We start from the raw sequence: 27,593 nt of genomic DNA, 5'->3' as shown, positions 1-27,593 counted from the left end.
TATTCTTATACCCCGTCTCCCACAACGAAACCTTTAGAACATGTTATCCTTGACTTGTTTATAGGAATATTGATTGATTCCAACCCTCATTCCTTAACCTTTCCCTCATTCCTTGACCTTTCATATCACCTGATATGTGTACATCAGCTGTGGGTTTTCATTTTCTGTACCTGAGTAGAGAACATCCTTTGAATATCACTTCCGAGGTGGGCTATATGCTTCCCTAACACACCTAGTTTGATACTGTTGATGGAACAACTGAAAGCTGAGTGTTGATCTGGATGCTGTTATTATTATTGCTGTCAGACAGGTGTTATTGATTGGTTTGTTTTATCCAGACATCGAGTCCTTCCCAAAGTATTATTATTATTATTATTATTTTTACATTTTATATCCCGCTCTTCCTCCAAGGAGTCCAGAGCGGTGTACTACATACTTAGGTTTATCCTCACAACAACCCTGTGAAGTAGGTTAGGCTGAGAGAGAAGTGACTGGCCCAGAGTCACCCAACAAGTCTCATGGCTGAATGGGGATTTGAACTCGGGTCTCCCCAGTCCTAGTCCAGCATTCTAACCACTACACCACGCTGGCTCTCTTATGAACTTAGTCCTTTCATTAATAGAAGATGAGCTTGATTAGAACCATGGAACTGGATCTGGTGTGGAAAACAGAACTACAGATGTAGAAAACAGGACTCTGAACTTTTGCAGAGAGTTGAAATTAGAGTTCAGAAATTATGCCACTCTTTTAAAGTTAAATAGCCATGCTCAAGCCAAGCTAATCAGTAGAGATAGCCAGGAAGGGCATTTATTTGTTTGTTTATTCATTCATTCAATTTCTAGACCGCCCTTACAGAATAGCTCAGGGCGGTTCACAAATATCACAAAACAGTTAAAATCAATCAATGATTGGGAATGAAAATTTTAAACTACAATAAAGCAGCTAAAAATAAAACTATTCAAAGCCTTATAAAACCCCGATACATTCAAAACCCTTTAAAACAATTAAAAAACCCTGGAAGGCCAGCCAAACAGGTAGGTCCCCTCTGACCACGCTTCCTCTCCCCTGCTTTCTCTTTGTTAGACTGATAGTATCAGGTTCCTTCTCATCCAAGAGAGAGACTTCCATCTTTTTTTCTCCCTTCCCCTCCTCCTGTATGTAACTTGCTATGAGGCACAATAGGTCTTATCTAGCTCCCTGATGGATTTCCTAAATAAAACGACTTTATTTATAACTCTAACTCCATGTTTCCGGACCATGTTAAAAGCAGTGTTCCCTTATCTATGCACTTCCAATGGGGGAGATGCAGAAATCTCCCCTCCTGAGCTCTCTAACAAATTACTGGTCTATTAATCCTAACAGTGTGTGTGTTTGATAAGTAAATATTTCCCCTACTAATAGATTGTACATCTCCCCATTTTGGTGCTGAAAATGGCAGGGTCAGTAGAGACCTCGCCATTCTTCAAGCATCACCATTACGATAGTCGTATCATGTGTGATTGCAATACAGGCATATGTTTTTTTTAAGCCTCACCTATGCCTCATATGGAGAATGCGGTAGAGAATACTTACAAATTACCTCAATATGTCCCGTTCTCACTTAAGTGACATACATAATCTCCCCACCACCACCAACTTGTATGCACATTTTTTGCGTTTCCTTGAGTTAAACACATATTCCAAACAAAACCAACATTTGCACTTCATTAAGTAGAATTTAGAAGCCCCAGTGACTTTTGTTCTGAGTAGAATGTTATATAGAATGAGCAATTCCTTTTCTCTTCTCTCCTTTCATTCTCACTACATTGGCCACACAATCTAAAACCTGAGCTAAGTTAGCATTTCATTGCCCAAAATTGGTAGGCAAAAGAATTGGCCAGTAGCATTTAATTGCCCAAAATTTGTTGGTGTTTTAGATGTCTCAACTCAGATTTCCATTTTAATGTCACCGTCATTTTTAATATGAAAGGTAAACTTTAAGGATGTCTGCATCCCATCAATAGTTTCAAAGTATTAACCAAAAGTTAGGCATTTTACAAAACTACCTTATATCCAAGGAGAGCGGAAAGAAGGATCACCCTCTTCTCTTGTCATTATGGTGCAACTGCTAACTTGGCAAAGAGGTACCTTTTCATGTGGTGATTCTCTTTATTTAGCAGGGGGAGAGTAACTGGCCCTATCCACCCCCCAGCACAGGACCTCCAGTGACTGTTGCTGGTGTCTATTTTATGTTTTCTTTTTAGACCGTGAGCCCTTTGGGGACAGGGATCCATCTTATTTATTTATTATTTCTCTTTGTAAACCACCCTGAGCCATTTTTGGAAGTGTGGTATAGAAATCGACTGACTGAATGAATGAATGAACGAACACCACCACCACCACCAAGGAAACATGGTGTCTGCAGACAAAACCATGGTGGTTAGTCTGGTACAGCTGACAGCATTTTGTTTTCTCGAGAGCAATGAAAATAAATAATTAATAATAATAAGCTGTAACAGAGAAACCATATAGAGTTAATTACATTTCTTTTTCCTTTTTGCTCTCTTTTTTCTTTTTGGTTAACATATCTTATGTTGGTCTAACTGTGGAGGACCTTCTAACAATCCCATGTAATTTAAAGACAAGCCCAAATGTGACATCACAAACCTGCTTGGTTTGAACCCTTATAATGCACAACATAAGGCGACCTAATGGCGCAGCATGGAAATGCTTGACTAACAAGCAGAAGGTTGCTGGTTTGAATCCCCGCTGGTACTATATCGGGCAGCAGTGATATAGGAAGGTGCTGAAAGGCATCATCTCATATTGCGTGGGGGGGAGACAATGGTAAACCCCTCCTGTATTCTACCAAAAGAAAACCACAGGGCTCTCTGGGTGCCAGGTGTTGAAATTGACTTGATGGCACACATTACCTTTTAATGCATGACATATACTTAAAACGTACTTATTTGGCCTGGCCTTCCAGAGTTTTAAATGATTGTTTTAAACTATTTTAAACTGTTGCCCTGATTTTCAGGGCTTTTAGCTGTTTTAATGTGTTTTAATAGTTTGATTTTAATTGTTAATTTGTTTTAATTGTTTCTATCATGTTGTGAACCGCCCTGAGCCATTCTGGAAGGGCAGTATATCAATCAATCAATCAATCAATCAAATAAATAGATTACCCAGGGGCGTAGCAAGGTTGGAGTGGGCCCAGAGAAAGACATGCTGTTCTGGTAGCTCCAGGTCTCAACACCCACAGCAATTTCAGAGGATGAATACAACTGAAGAAAGCCCGGGCGGGTGCGCGGCTGGGGGAGTCAGTCATGTGACTTGCCTCTGGGGGCCCCCCAAACAACTGTCTCCCCTTGCCCTATTACAGTTACACCCCTGCATATACCCACAGCATTGTGTCCGTGACCTTCCAATGAACAACGGCCACCAAAGTAGCCTGCAACAATAATCAGTGTAACAAAAGTGATTCTGATGTGTTTAGAGCTGTGTGCACAGAATGATACCATTTCACTGGCCAGTTTTAGATTTTTGTTTTGATGCTATAGTGTCCCACTGAAGACAGAGAAAAACTGAGCCATTCTGTTTCCTGCTTTTCACACACAGATGGAGCATTCAACAGAGCTCCTTAATATTAATCCCCATGAACTACCAATTGTTTAAAATAATTTTCAGTGATTTTGTATGTAGTACAAATTCCCCAAAATAGTTCCCCTTTTCTTCAGCTTGGACTTCTGGATGGAGAGGCAGGATGTAGCAGGAGGGAGAGCTAATGTGAAAGCAATAGGATTCAAGACACTGGAACTCTCTGCCACAGCTTAGCTGGCATGACAGCACTGTCCGATGGCTCATGTGACTGACTGAAGGCGTCAGGCTTGTGGAGAGATGATGGCATTGTGGGAAAACTTGGAGACAGCAACACATGCAGCATTAACTTTGTGGTAGTTCAGCCATGCCGGGCAGCCTAGATAAAGGCATTATTTACTAACATGGTCTATTGCCCATGAAGAAAAGAATGTTAGAAGTGCAGGTGGAGGCCAAGGGTTTCATTGGGTTGGAAGCAGCACTTGGTGCAGATGTTGTTTCAGGAGTAGAGTAAAGTAAAGTGTGCCGTCACGTCGGTGTCGACTCCTGGCGCCCACAGAGCCCTGTGGTTGTCTTTGGCAGAATACAGGAGGGGTTGAACACTGCCTCTTCCCGCACAGTATGAGATGATGCTGTGAGAAGTGGATATAAGAGGTGGAGGTACGGTGGGGCAGATTTCCTTTGTTTTGGCATCAAATGAACAAGAGCCAGCATGGTGTAGTGGTTAGAACTTGGGAGTCATGTTCATCAAAAAGCATGGCACGCATACTGAACATTCCTATCTGGTCTCTCCCTCCTGAAGAAACCATGTGGAGGCAGCGTGGTGTAGTGGCTAGAGTGCTGGACTAGGACCGGGGAGACCTGAGTTCAAATCCCCATCCAGCCATGAGACTTGCTGGGTGACTCTGGGCCAGTCATTTCTCTCTCAGCCTAGCCTACTTCACAGGGTTGTTACGAAAGAGAAACTCAAGTATGCAGTACACCGCTCTGGGCTCCTTGGAGGAAGAAAACAGGAAGTGGGGAGGCAGCAAAGATCAGGGGCCAAAAGGCAGAAGCAGAGAACTGAAGAAGAGAGGCGGGGGGCAGGAGAAAGAGGGATAGAAAAGAGTACTCAAAGGCAAGAAAGCCAGGACTTGAATCTCTCCCACCAAACAAAGCTAACAATGAAACTCAAACTTACCTGTACAGGCAGCCAGAAAAACCTCCAAAAAAGCACAAAGCTCCCTCTTGCCCCTCCTCCTTGCCTACTGCTTCCTTCCTTGGTCTTATTGGCTGGAACAGCCTGCTAATCAAGCTGTTCCAGCCAGTCTGATTCCTAGGGGGCGCCAGCCTAGCATCGACCACTCCAGTAACTAAAAATTGCTTAAAAAAAAAAAAGATACACACACTTCCAGGTGACTTCAGGAAGTTACATTATATGGCACAGAAGTTAAGTTGTGCACCTTAACTTGCAATTTCCATTCTTTTTAGAGCACGAGTAAGAATGTAAAGCATCTTAACTCTCATCTCAAACCAAAGGTTTTGGGATTACTGAATCCCTTTTTGAAAAGGGGAATCTGATTAAACACTATGGGGAAGAGCTTACCCATACCACTGTAGCAGAGTGTAACGGAGGGGAAACTCAGGCTTGTAAGGTTTATTGAACAAAGTTACTAAGGTTTATTACTGAACTATTACCAAATCATAAACAACAGCCCCACTCTGAGTAAAAGATCATCCTAACAGAAAAAATAATCATCTCAAGCGTCCATTAAGAAATACGAACGGATCAATCAGTCCACAGCACTTATGATTGAGACGGGCATTTCTAAACCCTACCCCTATAAGCCTATACATATACATACAATACATCCATGGCAAGTACAAAGACAATGTATATACAGTCGTCCTTCTCCAACCATGGGTTTCCTAATCATGGATTTGAATATCCACGACTAGGAAATTGTCACCAGTTTTGCCAACCGCAACACAAGTATCTACAGTTTGGCAATCTTAAAAAAAAAAAAAAATCGGGGTTTTTGGTCACTTCCAAGGTTCGCGAGGGTCATTTCCAGGGGTCAGTTCTTTGTTTTTTACCTTGTTTTCCAGCCCTTCTGTGACTGCAGTTCCCTTAACCCAGTTTCCAACGCTTTCCTATTTCTCATCTACCATGAATTCAACAGGAACGGGACCCTTGCGGTTGGCAGGGGACAACTGTACACCTAAATCCCAACAACCGCAAGGTAGGACTTCCTGACGCTGAGCGCCAAAAACTGTAAAACCTTCAACTAAGATAAAATCACACTCCCCGCAGCCCTGCCTGAAAAACACAAAAACACAAAACTTAAATGGGATTAGCGGATTCAGTAATAGTGACAGTGTGGTCCCACCTTATGATTATTCAGCAGTGAATAGAGACACATCAAGAAGCAGGTAATTTGTGTTCACTTTAAGTTCATTTTTTCCTTTCCTTCTTTCTCTTACACACACAAACATACGTTAAGGACTCCAGTTTTTTCCTTCATTTTCTCCTCCATTTTCTCCTTTTCCTTATTTCTCACATACACACACACAGAGGACTCTGTTTTTTCCTTCATTTTCTTGTTTTCTCCTTTTCCTTCTTTCTCTCTCTCTCTCTCTCTCTCTCACACACGCACACACACACACTCCCCCTTTTTCTTATTTCACACACACACACACACACACACACACACACACACACTCAACAATGATAATCAAAACCAACCAATGCTTTAACCACCGTGTCCAAAAACTACAGATTCTCTTCCCAGACATTCCCCATCAACCTCACAGTCCTCTTGCTCGATTTAATTTGCTCCAGGATGGTGTTATCAGGAAAAATAAGAATAGGCCTTAAGCCAATCGGACTTAAATTGCAGGACTTAACCCTACTATTCGTAGTAAACAGTGGTGGTATGAACAGCTAAGATGCAGATATACAACACACATACAGACAAGATAAAAATCCACAGACAAAACCAGGGGGTTTTTTTTGGACTTTAATTTTATTTAAACCAGCTATATACTGTACATTCAGAACATTTGGACCCAGACACATTTAAGGCTGACGGGGTTCCCATCTGGTTTTACAACGCCCTCGTTTTCACTTCCGCACAGCTATGCCGCTCAGCATGCCAGAAATTATCCAAAAAGCCAAAAGCTTTTCCTGCCCTCTGATGTGGATGCAAGAGGCGCAGATTTTGATACTGTAAAGTTAACCAAAAGACAAGCCATGCTGGATAAACCGGGGGGATTCCTTAACCCTGGACAGAGGAGACAGCCTCACACACAGCAAGGCCGATTGAGATCACGCACCGTGGTAGTTATTCCTAAGCAATTATTGCTATTCAAGAGGCCAGTTCACATGAGAAAAACCCAGGTAAGAGGTGGGGAGAGTGATCAGAGGCAAGGCGGAGCCGAGTCATATGGACAAGCCGTCCTCAGATTTTCTACCCAACATTTTACCGAGGGTGGGCGGAAAGCCATCCAATTCGGCTCCTGCCTTGCTCTCCCTCCTCCTCCCTTCATCTTGGGGTCCCTACGACTGCCAATCAGAGGCACACCCAGTTCTCTTACCCTGGCTGGACCCTCCTCCTGCTGTCTGGATTCCGATCATGTGGACTAGCCCAATAACTTACAGAATAAATATAAGCCCCTGAAGAGGTCTGAAGCATCTTTAGTGAAGACGTTCACAGCCTCTCTCTCAGCTGCAAAGGCGCAACATGAAAGGAATGAAGCGTTTCCCTGTCCCACCACACTGCAATTCTTCAGCCTTCTGTTTCTACAGCTGCTTGCCTGTCCAGATATTTTTCAAAGGAAGGATTCGTTTGGGGCATGGCTACAGTCAAGTGGGAGCACATGAAGCTAATGCAGGTACCTTCAACTCAATCGAGACCTTGGTCCATCTAGCTTCGTACCATACGCACTGACGAGAGGAGATGCGCCAGGGTTAAGAGAGTTCTCTGCCGGCTTTGCGATTGGAGATCCTTTAGCTGAAGAGCGATCGGCTTGCCTCGGGCACCCTGGTACCTCTGCCCCAGAATTTCGCTCTGAAAAATTCAGCCAGAATGTCCCGCCTGTCTCTGTACACTCCTCAGTAAGGTCGCATTCATATATACACAATGCTAAGTTCTAGTCTATGCACCGTAGTCCCATGACACCCCGGTGTGACTCTGAAACACAACCCAAAGCAGGGTGAGTTCAGATAGCGGCTGGCTGGGTTCTAAATGGGACCCACAGAGCAATGTGGGGCACACTACTGATTCAGACAAATGCTAGGCTGGGGGAGAGAGAGAGAGAATTCTTTGCCTCTCCGGCCCAGTCCAAAAGGCCTTTAGAAAGCACTAAGCCCGAGAAAGTATTCCCCAACAGGAATACCCGTTTGTCTCTGGACAAATTTTATACCCTGCTGCACTAAACAGAGCAAGTTACCCAAATTCAAAGGGGAAGGGGGAAACTTAAAGGCACTGTTCCGCTAACGGGCTAGTTTTATTGCAAGGATATTAAGAGAAAGGGTTCTTCTCCCAGCCTTTGGGGAAAGAGCGTTGTGGATCCCTCTTTTGTACAATCTCATGCCCCCACAGTCCCAAAGTCTGTTGGCTTCTCTTTGGCCAAAAGGGAGACCCTGCTGGTGGCGCTGCACCATGCCAGGGGGAGTCGCTTGTCTTTGGGGGAAAACATCAAGAAGTGGTGGAGCGAAAGCAGCTGGCTCTGCGAGTCATGGTGGGCTTCTTTGTGGGGGAGGCAGCGGCGAGAGCCAGTTCATGTCTCTACCACTCGGATGAGAGGCAACGGTTTGGGGCCCAAAGACCTGGTGGGCCGTTTGCTGGGAGGAGAGAGGAGAAGAAGAAGAAGAAATCGGTATTAATGCATAGGGTAAATTCAGAGGCGGACAAGTTCTGTTTTCCGAAGAGTCACACGACTTTGTGGTATTGCAAGGGCTTCCCAGGGTGCCCCTCTTAAGGGCAAGATGCAAGGTGAGAGGAAGATAGGAAGCTGCCGTCAGATCATTGGTCTATCTAGCTCAGGATTGTCTTCACAGACTGGCAGCGGCTCCTCCAAAGTTGCAGGCAGGAATCCTTCTCAGCCCTTTCTTGCAGATGCCGCCAGGGAGGGAACTCAGAACCTAGATGCTCTTCCCGGAGCGACTCCACCCCCTAAAGGGGATCTCTTATGGTGCTCACACTGCTATTTAAATCAATCAATCAATCAATCAATCAACGGGACTTGCACCTTGCCATGGCATTTCTTTCTGTTTGAGCTGAGCTAAGACGGAGTCTAGGAGATCTGCCTGCAAACCAGGAAGCGGTCAGCCCTGCTTCGGTCATAAATTCTTCAGGAGGCCTTCAGCCAAGAGTGCCTTCAATACTGCTTAGAGAGCCCCCTTCCTGCTTTCTTAACACTACGGTTGCCAGTTCGAATCTTGCCGACACCTTTGCAAGGGTGAGGCAGGCTGCATCACCTTGATTCAAGTGCTGGGCACAGAACAGAGAGACCGAGGTTCAAATCCCAACTCAGCTAGGACGTTTACTAGCTGAGCTGGGACCACACATCAGCTCTTCGCCTAACCTACCTCGCAGGGCTATTGTGAAGCTAAAATAAAGGGGGAGAAAGTCACAGACACATCCTTGAGTTCCTGAGGAAGGGTGCAATTAAGGTGTAGCCTTACACCGAAAAATAAAAATCAGTTTCTTGAACAGATGCATTTATGAAGCTGCCTTCTACCGAGTCAGATCCTTGATCCATCTAGCTCAGGATTGTCTACATAGATTGGCAGCGGCTTCTCCAAGATTACAGGCAGGAGTCTCTCTCAGCCCTATCTTGGAAATGCTGCCAAGGAGGGAACTTGGAACCTTCTGCAGCTCACCTGCTGACATACTCGGATTTGGAGCGGGGTCTGGTGCTCTGGCCCCCGGGGTTGATCTGCTTCTCAATGAGATGCTCCATGCGATCATGCATCTCCAGGTTCTAAGAAAGATTAAAAAGGAAAACACCCCAAAATGTAACATCAAAGCATAACAACATTCTGGGACATGCTGGGGACGGGAGGAGAAGCACAGGCCACTTTTGCAGTCTGGGAATTGCCAAAATAACCACACACATTATTCAGTCAGAGAAGGAAGCTGTGAAATCAAAGAGCCAAAGAGCCGGGAGGGAAGGCTTTAGCTCCAAAAGGAGGAGGCACGTGGAGAAAGGCCTCCATTGGAGCTAGAGGGAGGTTCTTCGGGAAGATACAATTTTTACTGTATTTTTTTTAGCTTTTGTAAACCGCCTCGGGATTGTTTTTAATGAAAGGTGGTATATACATTTAACAATAAATAAAATAAAAATGAATAAATAGTGGTCAGTCAAGATGGCTTTGAGCTGGAAGAAGCTTAAAGAGCAGCAACAGAAACTTAGTCTGAAAACCAAGGCAAGAGAGCCAGTGTGGTGTAGTGGTGAAAGTGTTGGACCAGCACCAGGGGAGACCCGGGTTCAAATCCCCCATTCTGCCGTGAATCTCACTGGGGGACTCTGGGCCAGTCATTTCTCTCTCAGCCTAACCTACCCCACAGGGCTCTTGCAAGGCTAAACAAAACCATGTACACCACTCTGGCCTCCTCAGAGGAAAAGGAGGATATAAAAGGTAAAACAAATCAAGATGGACCACATGTTATTTGCAAAATGCCTAAAAGCAGCATAATACTAATAATAATCTGCACAGTATGCTTGCACTTTATTATTTATTTATTTGTTTGATTTCTATACCGCCCTTCCAAAAATGGCTCAGGGCGGTTTACACAGAGAAAGAAAGAGAGAAAGAGAGAAAGAAAGAAAGAGAGAAAGAAAGAAAGAGAGAAAGAAAGAAAGAGAGAAAGAAAGGAATAAGGAAGAAATAAGAAAGAAATAAGAAAGAAATAAGAAAGAAATAAGAAAGACGAAACTTTAATCCACAAGGAGGACGCAGTCCGGGCTATAAGTGGAAGGACACTTTTGATCTAGCCAGCCTCTGGCAGTGTTACAAATCCCCGTTAGGGGGCAGCAGAGCTGAGGAACTGCAAACTCCTGCTGCCCCGCCAACAAGCACACACCCAAGGCAATGTCTGTTCTGAAGGAAAAAGGAAAGATTGCACCCGAGTCGGTCTCAACTCCTGGCGCCCACAGAGCCCTGTGGTTCTCTTAGGAGGGTGTTCCCATTGCCTCCTCCCGCGCAGTATGAGATGAGGCCTTTCAACATCTTCCTATATCACTGCTGCCTGATATAGGTGTTTCCCCATTCTCTGGGAAACATACCAGTGGGGATTCAAACTGACAGCCTCTTGCTCCCTAGGCAAGTTGGTTCTCCACTGCGCCATTAGGTGGCTTGTCCATTCTGAAAGCACGGTTTAAGAAGGAGGAGGAGGAGGAGCAGGAAAACAGTGGAATGTTTTTAAAGAAAGCATTGCCACATACCTCAGCTTCCAGGTAGGACACACGCTCTTTCAGTTCCTGGATAATGGCGTCCTTGGACTGGATCACAGTTTTGGAGTTCTGAAGCTGTTGGGAAGAACACACCGCCTTCCGTAACACGGCCTAGATGGGATGCTTCCAAGTGTACTAGCCTAACACAGACTAATAGTCATAACACAGCAAGCCACAAGACAGGTGAACTGGTCTGGTGTAGCAAGCATGATTTGTCCCCTTAGCTAAGCAGGGTCCACCCTGGTTGCATATGAATGGGAGACTACAGGTGTGAGCACCGTAAGATATTCCCCTCAAGGGATGGAGCCACTCTGGGAAGAGCAGAAGGTTCCAAGTTCCCTCCCTGGAAGCATCTCCAAGATCGGGCAGAGAGAGACTCCTGCCTGCAACCTTGGAGAAGCCGCTGCCAGTCTGTGTGGACAATCCTGAGCTAGATAGACCAATGGTCTGACTCAGTATATGGCAGCTTCTTATGTTCCTCAACATGACATTGGGACATAGCAGAATCATATTAATGTAAAAAGCCTGAAGAGCCCTGAAAGACTCATTCATTCAGTCCAGCATCTTCTTTCCCACAGTGCCTGACAACTGTAGAAAAAAGGATAGCAGAACACAGAAAACTGCCATATACGGAGTCAGACCCTTGGTCCATCTAGCTTAGTACTGTCTACACAGAATGGCAGTGGCTTCTCCAAGGCTGCAGGCAGGAGTCTCTCTCAGCCCTCTCTTGGAGATGCTGCCAGGGAGGGAACATGGAACCTTCTGCTTTCAGATGCTCTTCCCAGAGCAGCCCCATCCCCTAAGGGGAATCTCTTACAGTGCTCATATGTAGTCTCCCATTCAGACGAAAGACCATGCTTAGCAAAGGGAGAGGGGAGAGATTCATGCTTGCTACCCCAAGACCAGTTCTCTTCCTTGTGGCTCGGACAGCTCTTCAAGACAGCAGGGCTGCCCGTACACAGGAAGCTGCCATATACTGAGTCAGACCATTGGTCTATCTAGCTCAGTATTGTCTACACTGACTGGCAGCGGCTTCTCCAAGGTTGCAGGCAGGAATCTCTCTCAGCCCTGTCTTGGAGATGCTGCCAGGGAGGGGACTTGGAGCCTTCTGCTCTTCCCAGAGCGGCTCCATCCCCTGAGGGGGAGATCTTACAGTACTCACACATCAAGTCTCCCATGCTAAATAATGCCTTACAGTATTATCCCAGTATTAGCTCTAGGAATGAGGTGCCGGTATGAAGGAGGTGCCGATACTCGCGAAATGGCGAGTATCCGGAATAGCCGTTCTACTTTGACTTGTTTAGTTTCCATTCCTCCACAGGGCATGCAGTGGGCTTTATCTGTGATTTACACCATCTTTTGAAGCCACGCTCGACTGGTTCTCTGCAATTTGCGGGTTTGCTATTGGGAATTTTCACTCTTGTGTGGATGGCACTGAGCATTCTCCTACAAGCCAGCACCCCTCTTTCTTTTGCCCTCAGCTACATCTCTACACGTTTAGTTTGCATTCTCTTGAAAAGGCATGAGGGTTACGTCAAGTGAATGTTGACTTCCACACCTTATTGAGACTCCGTTTGATGCGGCTTTTCTGCAGTTTGGACCTTTCATTACTGTATGGATGACATTGAACTTTGCCCATTTATTTAGCAGCCCTATTTTGTCTTGCTGGTCACACCTCCTCGGGAAATTTTGGACTGTTACTGTATATGTTTATATTCTTGTATTCTGTATTATGTGATGGTTCGAATATTATTGTACATATTATTATTCTTGCCCAATTTTGTGCTTGGATTTATGATTTATGGTTCATGAGTGTCAGTAATTAGAGATTATTTTACTATTGGTTTATTGTCTTTAATATATATTTCCATAGTTTGGTTGCTTTATATTATTTGTGTATGTTTGCTACAGTCACGGTGGGATTTCCCTCCCCTCCTTTCCTCCAACATGCAAAGCAGATGCTCTTCCCCTACCCAACAGTTGGAACACAAAGCTTTCCTGCAGGATCAGACCATTGCTCCGTCTAACTCTAGTTAGATTGTCTGCACTGTCCATGTGGGAGGAGAGCCAGCCTTGTGGTAGCAAGCATGACTTGTCCCCTTTGCTAAGCAGGGCCCACCGTGGTTTGAATTTGAATGGGAGACTCCATGTGAGCGCTGTTAAGATATTCCCCTCAGGGGGGTGGGGCTTCTCTGGGAAGAGCATCTGAGATTCCAGGTTCCCTCCCTGGCAGCATCTCCAAGATAGGGCTAAGAGAGACTCCTGCCTGCAATCTTGGAGAAGCCGCTGCCAGTCTGGGTAGACAATATGGAGCTAGATGGATTGTCTGACTCAGTATATGGCAGCTTCCCATGTGTCTGGCACCAGCCCTCCAGGGTTAAGCCGCCCAGAGAACAGTTTGTTATGGGGCAGCTAATAAAGTTTATTATTATAGTATTTGGGAACATAGGAAGCTGCCTTATACCGAGTCAGACCATTGGTCTCTCTAGCTCAGCCTCGCAGACACTGACTGGCAGCGGCCCTCGCCACCCTCCTAGGTTCCAGGCAGGGGGTCTTTCCCAGCCTACCTGGAGATGCTGCCAGGGAATGAACCTGGGAGCTTCTGCGCGCAAAGTAGGGGCTCCACCGCTGAGCCACGACCCTTCCCTACTACGGGGCAAAGCCAACACCCACCTGCTCAATCATCTGCCGGACTTTGCGTTGCTGGCTCTTCAGCATGTCATCCAGGTGGTGGATTTTCTCCCGCAAGGTGGCAACCTCCTTCTCTAGTTTGGCTGACCTGGGGATGGGGAAAGGAAAGAGCCCGTGGGTTCAAGCTGCTGCTGCTGCTGGTCACATTTCACTACAGGCGTAAAAGGAGCCAGCGTGGTGTAGTGGCCAGAGTGCTGGACTAGGACCGGGGAGACCCGAGTTCAAATCCCCCTTCAGCCATGAGACTTGCTGGGTGACTCCGGGCCAGTCACTTCTCTCTCAGCCTCACCTACTTCACAGGGTTGTTGTGAAAGAGAAACTGAAGTATGTAGTATTTATTATTATTTATTTATTATTTATTTGATTTCTATACCTCCCTTCCAAAAATGGCTCCGGGCAGTTTACACAGAGAAATAACAAATAAATAAGATGGATCTCTGTCCCCAAAGGGCTCACAATCTAAAAAGAAACACAAGATAGACACCAGCCACAGTCACTGGTGGGATGCCGTGTTGGGAGTGGAGAGGGCCGGTTACTCTCCCCCTGCTAAATAAAGAGAATCACCACGTTAAAAGGTGCCTCTTTGCCAAGTTAGCAGGGGGGCTAGTTCCTGTCCACAGAGGGCTCCCAGTCTAAAGATAAGCACAAGGCAGACACCAGCAACAGCCACTGGAGGGATGCTGTGCTGGGGATGGACAGAGACAGCTGCTCCCCTTTTGCTAAATATTTATTTATTCATTCAACATATTCTTATACCGCACAAAACCTATGTCTCTGGGCAAGATAAAAACAAAAACACAAGAAATATAAGAGTGTCACCACATTCAAAGGGGCTCAGTTATCAGGAAATCAGTCAAATGAAGATCAGTTAGCAGCCAAAAACTCCTCCTTGTCTGGTAGTCATTGTAGGTAAAGGTAAAGTTGTGCCGTCGAGTCGGTGTTGACTCCTGGTGACCACAGAGCCCTGTGGTTTTCTTTTGGTAGAATCCAGGAGGGATTGACCATTGCCTCCTTCCACGCAGTGTGAGATGATATCTTTCAGCACCTTATCGCTGCTGCCCGATAGAGGTGTTTCCCATAGTCTGGGAAACCTACCAGCAGGGATTCGAACCGGCAACCTCTGGCTCACTAGGCAAGTTACTTCCCTGCTGTGCCATTATGTGGCTTCACTGCAACATCCCTTTAAATTTGCTTCCCTATTTACATGCTTATTATCAGAGTGCATGTGTCTAGTAGCTACCAGGAATATGGATCTTACATACAGACGTGTGTTTGACATTAAGATCCTTCCCTTCCTCCTAGGAGCACAGGGTGGCTCAAAAGTTGCTGCTTCCCGCTTTTTTTATCCTGACAAAAATACTGTGAAGTGGGCTGGGAGGAGAGAAAGCGACAGGCCCACATTCATCCCCTGAGCTACACTGCTGAATGGGGAGGGATTTGAACTCAGATCTCTCCAATCCTAGTCAACCCCCACTTTAAAGGTAAAGTGTGCCTTCGAGTCGGTGTCGACTCCTGGCACCCACAGAGCCTTGTGGTTGTCTTTGGTAGAATACAGGAGGGGTTGACCATTGCCTCCTCCCACGCAGTCTGAGATGATGCCTTTCAGCACCTTCCTAGATCGCTGCTGCCCGATACAGCTGTTTCCCATAGTCTGGGGGACATCCCAGCAGGGATTCGAACCAGCAACCTCTGGCTTGCTAGTCAAGCCGTTTCCCTGCTGCACCACTGTAGAACTACTTCCCAAAACTGGAGGAGAGCCGATTTAGAACTGCTGCAGAAGATGGACGCAGCTTTACGTTTCTGCAGTGCCAATGCATATCTTATAACCCTCTCGGGGGAAGCAGGAATCCATGCACCTGCCAACCATCGCGAAGGGTGGCTGGGTTTACTGAGCAAAACCATCGGCACGCCCCGGGCGGCAGCCGTCACACCGTCTTGACAAACATCTCCTCACCTTTCCTGTTCAGCCAGCTTGTCTCTCTCAAGATCCCTCAGGGCCTCCAGCTCCAACTCGCCGTCTTTCATCTTCTGCAGCAGGGCCTGGTGCTCCTAAGGAGGAGAGGAGGGCAAACGGGTTGAGGCAGCTGCCAGAAGAGCTGGTGACAGCAAAGGAACGGCTCCAGATGCAGCCCGCTTGGGCAAGGGAGCAACCGAGGAGGCCAAGGGGCTGACTGTACTTCTGGGGCTCAGGGTTACATAGCAAGCTGCCACATACTGAGTCTGGTCCATCCAGCTCAGTACTGTCCGCACAGACTGGCAGCGGCTTCTCCAAGGTTGCTGGCCGGAGTCTACCTTAGCCCTATCTTGGCGATGCTGCCAGGGAAGGAACTTGGAACCAATATTCCCTCCAACAGGGATTCCCAGATGTTGTTGACTACAATTCCCAGAGTCCCCCAAGCAGAGCCATCACAGCTGGGGATTCTGGGAGTTGCAGGCAACAACAACTCATGTAGGCTTTGGAATGTGCTCCCTAGTGAAATGAGAGCCTCCCCATCTCTGACAAATTTTAAAAAGCCTTTAAAGACACATCTGTTCACCCAGGCTTTTAACTGATATTGCTTTGATTGTTTTAATATTGTTTTTAGAATATTGTTTTAAAAATTCTAAATTGTGGTGTTTTAAATTCCTTGTTTTTGTTTTTAACTAGTGTTTTACTTTTGTTTTTATCTTCGGTATGCGGTATAAAAATATGTTAAATAAATAAAATAATAAGCAAACATCCAGGAATCCCTGTTAAGAGGGAACACTGCTTGGAACCTCAGACACTCTTCCCGGAGTAGCCCCATCCCCTGAGGGGAATATCTTAATACTGCTCATGCATGGAGTCTCCCATTCATATGCAACCAGGGCAGACCCTGCTTAGCTAAGGGGACAAGTCATGCTTGCAACCACGAGACCAGCTCTCCTCCCATTAGAAGTGGCAATTCGGAGGTTGCATACTACATTTAGAGTGCAGCCACCTTTGGGATGCTGTATCCTGTGGCCCCAAGAATCAAATGATCCTTTGATGATTGCAGAGCCAGGAAAGGTGCAGGAACCGAAGTGATCTGAGCACCTTCTCTGCAAGGGAAGGCTAAGACACTGGGGGCTTTTTCGTTTTTAGAAAAAGAAATGAACGGGAGGGAGAGCAGCGTGTTTATAACGTTGGGCATCACTTGGAGGAAGTGGGTCGTTTCGCCCCCTCTCCTCCACACTGGATCATCTGAGCTGCTGCAGCACTGTGGGGAAAATGAGGCTGAAATGCAGGAGGACCCAGCTTCAATCCGCCCACAGACATAAGCTTTGGGAAGTATATTTATTTACTTCTCTATCTATCTAACATATTTCTATACCAACCCAAAATTTTTGGGCAGTTTACAATTATATAAATATGTTAAATAAATAAATAAATCCCTGCCAGCATCTCCAGGTCGGGCTGGGAAAGACCCCTGCCTGAGACACTGAAGAGACGCTGCCAGTCAGTGTAGACGACACTGAGCTAGGTGGACCAAGGGCCTGGCTCAGTGGATGGCAGCTTCCTTTGCTCCATGGCTGAGCACCTAAGCTGTAAACCAGCAAATTCTCGGCTCTGGCCCGGCCACTCCCACAAACTTGCTATTTTTAAGCTGTAAATGTTTGGCTCAGTTTTCCAGAGTTTTAAAACTGATTTAAATGTTTTTTAACTGTTAACAGGCTTTATATGGTTTTTATAGTTTTTTATTTTTGACTTTTAATTGATTTTAATTGTTTTGATGTTAATGTAAACCGCCCTGAGCCACCTACAGAAATCAATTAATCAATCAAATAAATAAAACTCAGACTGCTCTTAAGAAAACCCAAACCCAAAAAAACCCTTCTCTCTTGCTGTTGGTCCCTCCCAAGCTCTCATGTACAATACGGGAATTTTAAATACCAGCCCACCTTATTGGGATGTTGTTAACAGTACATGCAAAGCACCTGCATATTCTGAAGTGTTGTTTTTTTAAACTCAATGCACGCTGTACAATTACATCTTCTAAACTAGACGCCCTCACTCTATCACTGCAACTTCAGTTTTGGAACTGTGGTCTTCTTGGCTGCGTGTTCCCTTTGGATTCGATGGTTTTAAATCTGCCAAATGGTTCTCTTATATATTCCATAAAGATACTTTAAATATAAAACTATACTGTGATTCAGGCGGAGGTGCATCAAATTCCTGGCCCATCCGCCAGTGGGGGCTGATGCAGAAGCCACAGACGTGACCATACCTTCTCCATCCCCGTCAGAAGCCGCTGTAATTCCTCCAGTTTCAGGTCCTTTTCTTCCATCTCCACCTCCGCCCTCTTGAGCGCTGTGCCCGACTGCTCTGCTTCCCGCCGGTAGTGGGAGATGGATGTCTGCAAGGCAAGACAAGAAACTCATTGTCCATAAGGCCGAGCATCTTTCCCCACATACAAATGCAATGTGGAATCGTGGGGGGTGTGAGTTCTCTGCGCTCCGATCCTTCCCCGACAAGTAGGATGCCAATGTTCCGTGCTGCACTAGGACAACAGCCACCGCTGCTAACAGCAGAGCAGCGGGAGAGCAACCGGCCCTATCCATCCCCAGCACAGCATCCCTCCAGTGGCTGTTGCTGGTGTCTATCTTAGGTTTCTTTCTTTTTTAAAAAAAGATTGTGAGCCCTTTGGGGACAGGGAGCCATTTTATTTATAGCTATGTAAATAAGTATGTTTGGGAACCTTTTGTTGAAAAGTGGAATATAAATATCCGTTCTATTTGTAAGGACACGTGAAGCCTTCACTCCAGTCCCCACTGGAGGGCCTTGAACAGGACAATCCTCAGTTTCTGGCTCTGTTCCTTGCTCCTCAGAGGAAAGGCAGCATGCAAACCGAAAATGTCTTCAAACAGGTTTCTAGGCACCTTTGGGAAGACGGTAACCCCAATGGCTCCTGCATTTAATGCCAAGGAGGATGCTTCCTTGGGAATACGGCACTCTAGCCAACTCTTTCTACTGCCCTGGGGGACAGCAGCAGCAATTACTTTCAGCCACCATCTTTAGGTGGAGTCTTTTTGCTGCCATTGCCTCTGGGATGTTTAGAAGTACAGTAACCTGAGAACATCCATGTGAAACGGATTAAGGAGTATAAAACACCGCACTGCAGAGCAGGGAGAAACAGGAGGAGTCCACATTTTAAAGTTCTGTAGAGCAGGGATCCTCAACGTTGGGCCCCCAGATGTGATTGGACTTCAACTCCCATAATCCCCAACCAAAGGCCACTGGGGCTGGGGATTATGGGAGTTGAAGTCCACTAACATCTGGGGGCCCAACGTTGAGGATCCCTGCTGTAGAGGACATTTCCCCAAAAGCATAAAGAAGCTTTTATTTGCTTTGGCTGGCAGACTGTATCTCAGCTGCTTTGTGTAAGAACAGGAAGGATTTCACACACCAAATCCCTGGAATAATACTACTGGCGGGTCATCTTTAACCACCACCACCCCCAATACTGCTGGTTAAGCATGGAGCTTAAGTGGCCAGATGTACATCCAATGATAGTTTCAGTGGTATAATTCTTCATTTTTAGCTTTAAGATTTTAATTTGGAATTTGAAAAGCTAATTTTGATTGTGGTTTTCGCTTGGATTTTCCAACTTGCTTAGTTTGGTTAAGTGTATGAGTCTGATTTTTATATTGTAACTGTTTTGTAAGTGTTGTGAGCCACCCTGAGCAGTAATGTAATGGAGGGGCGGGGTATAAATGTTTTAAATGAAATAAATAAATAAATAAAACAATAATATGAGGGCACCTGACCGAATAAGCCAGTGGCAAATTAATCCAAATGAAACCACCGTTGAAGCCCAGTTAGCACCCCGGGCTGACCTCATAGGCGGCTCTGTCTGACTGGTGTCGCTTCTCGGCCTCCTGGAGCTTCGAGAAGAGCCGCTTGGTTGTCTCGCGCATGATCGTGATGTCTTCGCTCGGATAGGTCGGCTCCTCCTGCCAGTGACACAGAGGGGAGGGCAGTCTGATCAGTGCTTAGAAACGGACATCGCATGGACAGACGGTTTCAGAGAGAGGCTACTCTGTGAATCCCAGAAGCTAGCAGATGAAGGAAACTGGAACTCGGGGCAGAACAAATTCAGAGGCTAAACATCAAACGTCCCAACCCCTGATTACTTTATACAGTTGTGCTTTCGAATTGGTGTCGACTCCTGGCAACCACAGAGCCATGTGGTTTTATTTGGTAGAATACAGGAGGGGTTTACTGTTGCCATCTCCCGCGCAGTATGAGATAATGCCTTTCACAGCATCTTCCTAGATCACTGCTGCCCAGCGGGGATTCAAACCAGCAACCTCTCGCTCCCTAGGCAAGCTTTATTCTATTATTTATTTCTTTGATTCATATCCCGCCCTTCCAAAAATGGCTCAGGGCGGGGAAGTTACTTCCCCGCTGCGCCATTTGGTGGCCTTCCCAATGACTTTACATCACTTATAATCCTGACCACAGAGCATTTTGGCTAGCGTGCCTTGATGCACTTCCCTCTGCATTGGGGAAATCCCTCATCGAGAACACTTTTGCCCTTGACGCTCAGGTGATGAGGAAACGTAGATCATGTTTCATTGTACTGCAGCGGTTCTCAAGAACTGCGAACCTCTGTTTTCTCCTTTATCATCTAAATTGCCAGGATGAGTGGTTGAATTTTAGGTTCCATTTCTTTTATCAGATGAGCAATCTAATATTACATATAATGTAGCCAAGACCTAAGCAGCTGCGATTCGAATTTGTTGTAGATTAATAGCTACCCTCATTCATCTTGATTCATAACTTGGAAAAGGTGGCTATCTATTGTTATATGTAAATTAGATTTAAGTTTGAGATAGTTCGTCTTAGAAGCTAGAGTTTATAGCAAGAGGTGCTACTTAGAATATACGATATGTAGTAGTTATTACTACATAACGACCTTGTTAGAAGAACCTCGTAACAAGGTTCTACATAAGAACCATGTTATATGCGGATTCTGTATCCATGGTTTCACATATTCCTGGGTGTGTAATTGACACCCGATTTCAATATCCATGGATAAAAAAATCACATATCGGTGGTTCCCCGAGGGCTGGAAGTGACTGCAGAGGTCACTTCCGGCTGCCATTTTGTCCACGGGAGCCATTTTGTGGCTCATTTTCACCAAAAAAAATGGGGCATTTGTGGATGTCAGGAGACCCACGGAGGGCACTTTATTTGGCCCATTGTGATGACTTTTTTTTTAGTCTGGGAAACTAACCCATAGACTCAATTACTCATTATCCGCGGTTTCGTTACCAGCGGTAATCTGCGGGAACAGAACCCCCATGGATAACGAGGTCCACCTCTATAGCGTATTTTGTATTTCTAATTTGCTGGTCAAAGACCTAACAAAGAAAATTGAATTCTGATTTTGAACTTTCAGTCCTGCACATGCTGCTGGTGTGCAAAACATGTGGTCGAGAAACCACCAGTGGGAGGGAAGCACTGACTCAACCTCACCTCACTTTTCTTCTGCAATTCCACTCTCTCCGAACTTCCCCATATAAACAAACACACACACTGATCAGGAGCGTGTACGTGAGGTCTTCTCTTACACCAGGAGAAGGCTGGGACAAAAATTCTCCATTGTGTGGCCCCTCCCCACTCTGTGGTGGATGGGATGCCGAACTGAACAGCGCAAGCTCATTCTCAAAAACCGGGTTTCTTTCCAGCCGCCAGACATCACCACTCCAGCCCCACACCCCAATCTTTGCACGTGCCTGGCTTACGGACATGCTTCGGTAGGAGGCAGTTCTGTATGGATGGACGCCATTCGTTTTTTCCGACGGTAGCTGCGTTTCAGACAAAGAGAGAAACAATCGTGAGTGCTCTCAAGAGGATGCAAGACCTCTCTCGTGACAGGCAGAACCTGGCCACTGGAGGCTGTTATCTGTATGTCTGTGTGTGGAGGAAATCTCTGCTCTCTATCAAAATTATTCTTGCACATTTATTTTGGGGTTTCCTTTACTACATTTATATCCTGCTTTTCCTCCAAGGAGCACATGGTTATGGTTACCTTATATATACCTTGCAAGGTAGGTTAGGCTGAGAGAGAAGCGACTGGGCCCATCTCCCAGGGAGTTTCATGGCTGAATGGGAATTCCACCACACTGGCTCTACATATGCACACAGCCTTTCTGCCAGCGCACTCATAGGAACATAGGAAGCTGCCGTATACTGAGTCAGACCCTTTGATCGTCTAGCTCAGTATTGCCTACCCAGACTGGCAGCGGCTTCTCCAAGGTTGCAGGCAGGAGTCTCTCTCAGCCTTACCTGGAGAAGCCGCCAGGGAGGGAATTTGGGACCTTCTGCGTGCAAGCAGGTGCTCTTCCCAGAGCAGCCCCATCCCCTGAGGGGAATATCTTACAGTGCTCACACACAGATGCCCATCCAAATGGAAACCAGAGCAGACCCTGCTTGGCCAAGAGGACAAGTCATGCTTGCTACCACAAGACCAGCTCTCAAGAGGGCTTACAATTGAGACAACAACTGCCTGCTTTCCCTCTCTTTGCCCCAAGCAGCTGGCACCCAGAAGTAGACTGCTTCTGAGCATGGAGGCTCCATTCCTGTCAAGGTTAATAAGAAGGCAGCCCTGCTGGGTCAGACGAAAGGCTCATTTCTCCTAGGAACTTGCCCTCCTGCAATGACCAACCAGAGGCCTCTAGGAAGCCCACAAGCAGGTCATGAGGGCAACAGCCCTGCCCAGTGCTTTATGCCAGCACCTGGCACAGCAAGACTGTGGGAGATGTGGCTCCACCGGCATTGACTCTCAACACCAAGCCTTCTTATTGTCTGCTAGGGCCTGTAGAGGTAGAGAATCTGCCCCCTTGTTAGGAACATAGGAAGCTGCCATATACTGAGTCAGACCACTGGTCCATCTAGCTCAGTCTTGTCTTCCCAGACTGGCAGCGACTTCTCCAAGGTTGCAGGCAGGAATCTCTCTCAGCCCTATCTTGGAGACGCTGCCAGGGAGGGAACTTGGAACCTAGATGCTCTTCCCAGAGTGGCTCCAGTGATCACACATCAAGTCACCCATTCAAATGCAACCAGGGTGGACCCTGCTTAGCTAAGGAGACAGGTCATGCTTGCGACCACCAGACCAGCTCTCCTCTCCCAGTTCTCTCTTGTTTCTGTATCTGTGCTCCAAGTCTCTTCTGACGGGTAGGCTGATACTCTTAGGACACTCTTCCTTTGTTCTCGCGGTTCCTTCTTCCTTCCACCACGGAGGCAGCCAGCACAGGGTTTCATAGCTAAGTCTGTAGCTTCTTCAAATAAAGCTTTGCTTTTTTGGCACCTTAAGTTTAGGGAGGAGATCTCCAGATCTCCGCCCTAAGCTCTGTTCTCATCCAGATGGAATTCTCTGCTAAATAAAGGGTTGGTTCCAATTCTCCCCTACCAAGTCCATTTTAAGTCCCCTTCCTCATAGCCCCCTGTGCAGAGTTGCCTTCCCAACCCCACAACCCTCCCCCCCACCGCAACCCCGGTCTACATTGTCGCTGAGCTAAGACGCAATAGAAGCAGGAAGGGGAGAGAAAAATAAGCCAACCCAGAAACCAGCTCCAGCTTACTGTCCCCAGATCCCAGAGCAAATGACCAGAGATCTGCTTCTCTCCTACGGGCCATCAAAGGATCAGAATTTGTGGGTCCCCGGCAGGGAAGCTCTGCTCTACGACACAGGTAACAAGAGACAGAGATTGGGAGCCTTCCGGGATAGGAGCAAAAGGGAACCGCAAGGGGCAGAAAGCAGGGCCTCCGAGAGAAGCCGCCAACAACAGAAGGCAAGGCGCTCACGGCATGATTGGGTGTGGCACATACTTGGCAGCTTGGCTGAGAAAAAGACACAGAAAGGGGACGATTCCCTACAGATTCCTCCCAGATAGCAGAACAATTGCAAACTTGAGTTCTGCAGGTCTTCAAGGGGGTGAGTCAGCAAAGTTTGGTGCCAGCCGGGGCGGAGGCTTTTAAAAAAAACAAAAAACAAAAAACCCAAGTCTGAACACAGACGTTTCGGAACACAAAAGCCTCCATTGGCAACTTGGCTGAGCCTTCCCAACTGCCAGACGTTCCCATGGGGACATTTCAGCAGGGCTTGGAGGCTGCCCTTGCCCAATCGCCTACAGCAGGCTAAGAAGTCACTCCAGGTGACCATGAGGGAGAGCTCTGCCAAAAGCTTCGTTTAAAGTTAGGGTCTCTTAATGCCTTAAGACCGGAGAAACATTGTCTTCTGCCACGTGAAGATGGGGCTTACCCTACACGGCTTAGGGCTGGGGTACCTGTCGGACCGCATTCGCCCACATAAACCTGCCAGGGTCCTCTGCTCATCATCTCAGGCCCTGTTCATGGCCCCGCCATTAACAGAGATCCAGTGGGCGGGGACTAGAGACAGGGCCTTCTCGGTGGTGGCCCCTCGGCTTTCGAACGCCCTCCCCAAAGAGCTTCGCCATGCTCCCTCACTCAGTGTTTTTTAAAAAAACATCTTAAAACACACCTTTTAAAGGAGGCTTTTTAATGCTCCCTCTTTTTTTTTGTTATATCTGGTAGGTTCTTTCGCTTTTTATAATTTTCAGTTTTTAGCTTTTAAAAGAACCTTTAATTTGAACCTAATAATGATTGTGGTTTTAATCTGACAACTTTTTTGTTTAATTTAGTTAATTTTATTACTTTTATTGTATCTTTTATCTTTCTCAGGATTTCTTAACCTTGGGCCCCTAGAAGTTGTTGGGACTACAACTCCCAGAATCCCCAGACATGGCCTTTGTGGCTGGGGATTCTGGGAGTTGTAGTCCAACATCATCAGTGGGCCCAAGGTTAAGAAACCCTGATCTATCTTATTGTTGTGAGCCACCCCAAGCAGTAGTGCACTGGAGAGGCGGGGTATGAAGTGAAATGAAATGAATTTTTTGAATAAATAAATAAAATAAGGTAGGGAGCTGCATGCCCTCCAACCACAATGGGAGAAGAGCTGGTCTTGTGGTAGCAAGCATGATTTGTCCCCTTTGCTAAGCAGAGTCTGCCCTGGTTTTTATTTGAATGGGAGACTACATGTGAGCACTTTGTACGATATTCCCCTCAGGAAGTGGGCCTGGGAAGAGCATCTGCATGCTAGTGTACAGAAGGTTCCAAGTTCCCTCTCTTGCAGCATCTTCAAGACAAGGCTAAGAGAGATCCCTGCCTGCAACCTTGGAGAAGCCACTGCCAGTCTGTGAAGACAATACTGAGCTAGATGGACCAATGGTCTGACTCAGTATATGGCAGCTTCCTGTGTTCCTAGCATATACTAACCTGTTTGGCTTCTACTTACTCTTTACCAGGTGCATCACCTAAAATTGTTTCTTTTCAGATTGCGAGCTCTTTGGAGACAGGGAGACACTCAGTCCCTATTATTCTTTTTCCTTTGTAAATCAGTTTTGGCAATTTTTTGTTGAAAAGCAGTATATAAAAAACAAATTTCCAGATTTCCTAACATAAAGAGAAATATGGTACTCTTTACTTCTGCTCTATACTTCACACTCGAGTGTTCTGCTCTGTGGTGTAGTGGTTAGAGTGCTGGACTCGAACCAGGGAGACCCGAGTTCAAATCCCCATTCAACCATGTAATCCGCTGGGTGACTCTGGGCCAGTCACGTCTCTCTCAGCCCAACCTACCTCAGAGAGGAGTTGTGAGAATAAGCCTAACTATGTACACTCCTCTGGGCTCCTTGGAGGAAGAGTGGGATATAAGTGTAAAAATAAACTGACAGAATTTTAAGTTTTCAAAAATATGTAAGAACCATCATCATGGATGCTTTATCCTAGCTGCCGACAGCACGGCCTGAAATCCATCACACACATAGCAGAGTCTAATTGTAAAACTTTATCAGGCTCAGATTTCTCCCCCTACCCAGTTCTATTCCATATCCAGCCTGAAGAAGAGTTCTATTAAACTCAAAAGCTTGCTCGCTACTTTAAGGACCAATTACACATCACAATGAAAGTACGGCTCTACTGCGGCTTTCTGGTCTTTTCCCTAAATGAGCCAACACTACTAAGCAGTGGTTTTTAGCAACAAGATATTCCCTTCTGGTCTGTTCGTGCCAAACCCCTCACCACAATGGATTTCTCTCTGGTTCTGAATTTCAACCGTTTCTCCCACTACCCACTTATTGAGCTTTTACACCCCCCAAAAAATGCCCCATCTTGCTTCTTACCAGAGCCAGTCATGGGTCATACTGAGTTTTGCATTTTCCGTTTTAAGGCTTTGGGCCATTCGCTTCTGTCTGGCTGCCAGCAGAAATCCTCCCCCAAAGCTGCTAATTACCTCTTGGAGATGAGAGCTGTCACTTTTCAGCTGATGGAGGCTCTTTTCGTGTCTGGCTCTGTCGTCGGCCCGTGCTTTTAGGTACACCTGAGTCAGAGAGGAGGAAAGCAGAAACCACAACGCCCACGATGAGCAAGCTGCCCAGATATGACAGTGTCACACACACACAAAAGATAAGAAGACAGAGACCCATATCTACACTCCAGCAACGGTTACAGAGAAACCTCTGTAGGCTGAAATCCTATGCTCACTTACTCAGGAGTAAGGCCCACTGAAAACACCACAAAAATCCATGCTGAAGCAGCAGCAATCTAACATCTGTCAAGAGAGCAGGTCGGCACAACTTCAGCCCTTCAGCTGCTGGACTACAACTCCCATCATTCCCAACGACTGGCCATTGTCGCTGGGGATGATGGGCATTGCAGTCCCATCTGCTGGAGGATCAAAGTTATGCAGCCCTGTAACAGAATTAAAATAAGGCTTCCAGGAACACAATGGTCTTCGGCCACCATCCAAAGAAGTCAGTCTAATTTAACTGGGGAAGCAGTTCCACAATCACGGGGCTACCAAGGAGAAGGCCCCGTTCGGTCACCTGCCAGCCCTGAGGCTACCAGAGCCTCAGCAGCAAATCTGGAGACAGGAGCCGGTTCGAAACAGGCAAGGGCAGCCCATCAGGCAATCTGGCCCTAAGGTTTTCAGGGCGATCAGCCACACTTAAAAACTGAGCCCAAAGGCTAGAGGTAATCAGTGAAAGTGGATCAAATTCAGGGCAGGATGCTCTGACCCACTGGAGGCCACAGACCGACACAACTGGCACTCAGAATGTGGTCTTTAAAGGCAGCCCCAAGTGAAGTGGATCGAAGCAGGACAGTGTATTTCATTACATTTTCTTAAGTCAGTGGGCTTTCAACCCCCCATAAGCTTCCTACCCCCGGAAAACTCTTTTCACATAGGGCTGAGGAACCCATGCATACGAAGCTGCTGTCTACTGAGTCAGACCACGGGTCCATCTAGCTCAGTTTTGCCTGCACTGACTGGCAGCAGGTTCTCCAAGCATTCAAGCAGAAGCCTTTCCCAGGCCTACCTGGAGATGCTGCCAGGGTTTGAACCTGGGACCTTCTGCATGCCAAGCAGCTGCTCTTCCACCCACCTACAGCCCCACCCCAAATGCACATTGCTGAGGCTTCATGGCACACATCCCGAGCTGCAATGTCTTCTCATACAGGCTTGCAGGCCTCCACTGTGGCCTTAGATCTGCGCTGCAAGAAAAGCTTTGGCTCTCCGGCTGATCTTGGACTACAACTCCCATCATCCTCAGCCTCGCTGGCCAATAATCAGGAGTGAGGAGGGCTGCAGTCCAACGTCTGCAGAAGGACCAGAGGTGTGCCGCTTGTGCCAATCCTCAGATCAATCAGATTATTATTATTATTTATTTGATTTCTATACCACCCTTCCAAAAATGACACAGAGAAATAACAAATAAATAAGATGGATGGCTCCCTGTCCCCAAAGGGCTCTCAACCTAAAAAGAAACACAAGATAGACACCAGCAACAGTCACTGGAGGGGT

At 46.5% G+C, this 27,593-nt stretch overlaps 1 protein-coding gene and 1 long non-coding RNA gene across 4 annotated transcripts in view; both read right to left on the bottom strand.

The window, feature by feature from the left end:
* LOC128337115 (uncharacterized) overlaps positions 1-27,593 on the bottom strand; it is a 127,688-nt gene that overhangs the window by 53,806 nt on the left and 46,289 nt on the right. The window lies entirely within an intron of this gene.
* TUFT1 (tuftelin 1) overlaps positions 6,563-27,593 on the bottom strand; it is a 53,367-nt gene continuing 32,336 nt past the window's right edge. For 2 of the 3 annotated variants that reach the window (XM_053277728.1, XM_053277730.1), the window contains exons 4-12: positions 26,025-26,111; positions 21,448-21,519; positions 19,543-19,659; positions 17,934-18,062; positions 15,662-15,756; positions 13,690-13,795; positions 11,008-11,091; positions 9,443-9,543; positions 6,563-8,401 (exon numbers count right to left, since the gene is read on the bottom strand). In XM_053277728.1, coding sequence (XP_053133703.1) covers positions 8,338-8,401; positions 9,443-9,543; positions 11,008-11,091; positions 13,690-13,795; positions 15,662-15,756; positions 17,934-18,062; positions 19,543-19,659; positions 21,448-21,519; positions 26,025-26,111 — 855 coding nt within the window. In that variant the 3' untranslated portion in view covers positions 6,563-8,337. The remainder of the gene's footprint in view (positions 8,402-9,442; positions 9,544-11,007; positions 11,092-13,689; positions 13,796-15,661; positions 15,757-17,933; positions 18,063-19,542; positions 19,660-21,447; positions 21,520-26,024; positions 26,112-27,593) is intronic. The other variant, XM_053277729.1, reaches the window with a different exon arrangement.

The sequence above is a fragment of the Hemicordylus capensis genome, chromosome 14 (genome assembly GCF_027244095.1).
Source record: "Hemicordylus capensis ecotype Gifberg chromosome 14, rHemCap1.1.pri, whole genome shotgun sequence".
NCBI lineage: Eukaryota > Metazoa > Chordata > Lepidosauria > Squamata > Cordylidae > Hemicordylus > Hemicordylus capensis.
This window is presented reverse-complemented; position numbering and strand designations above follow the sequence as displayed.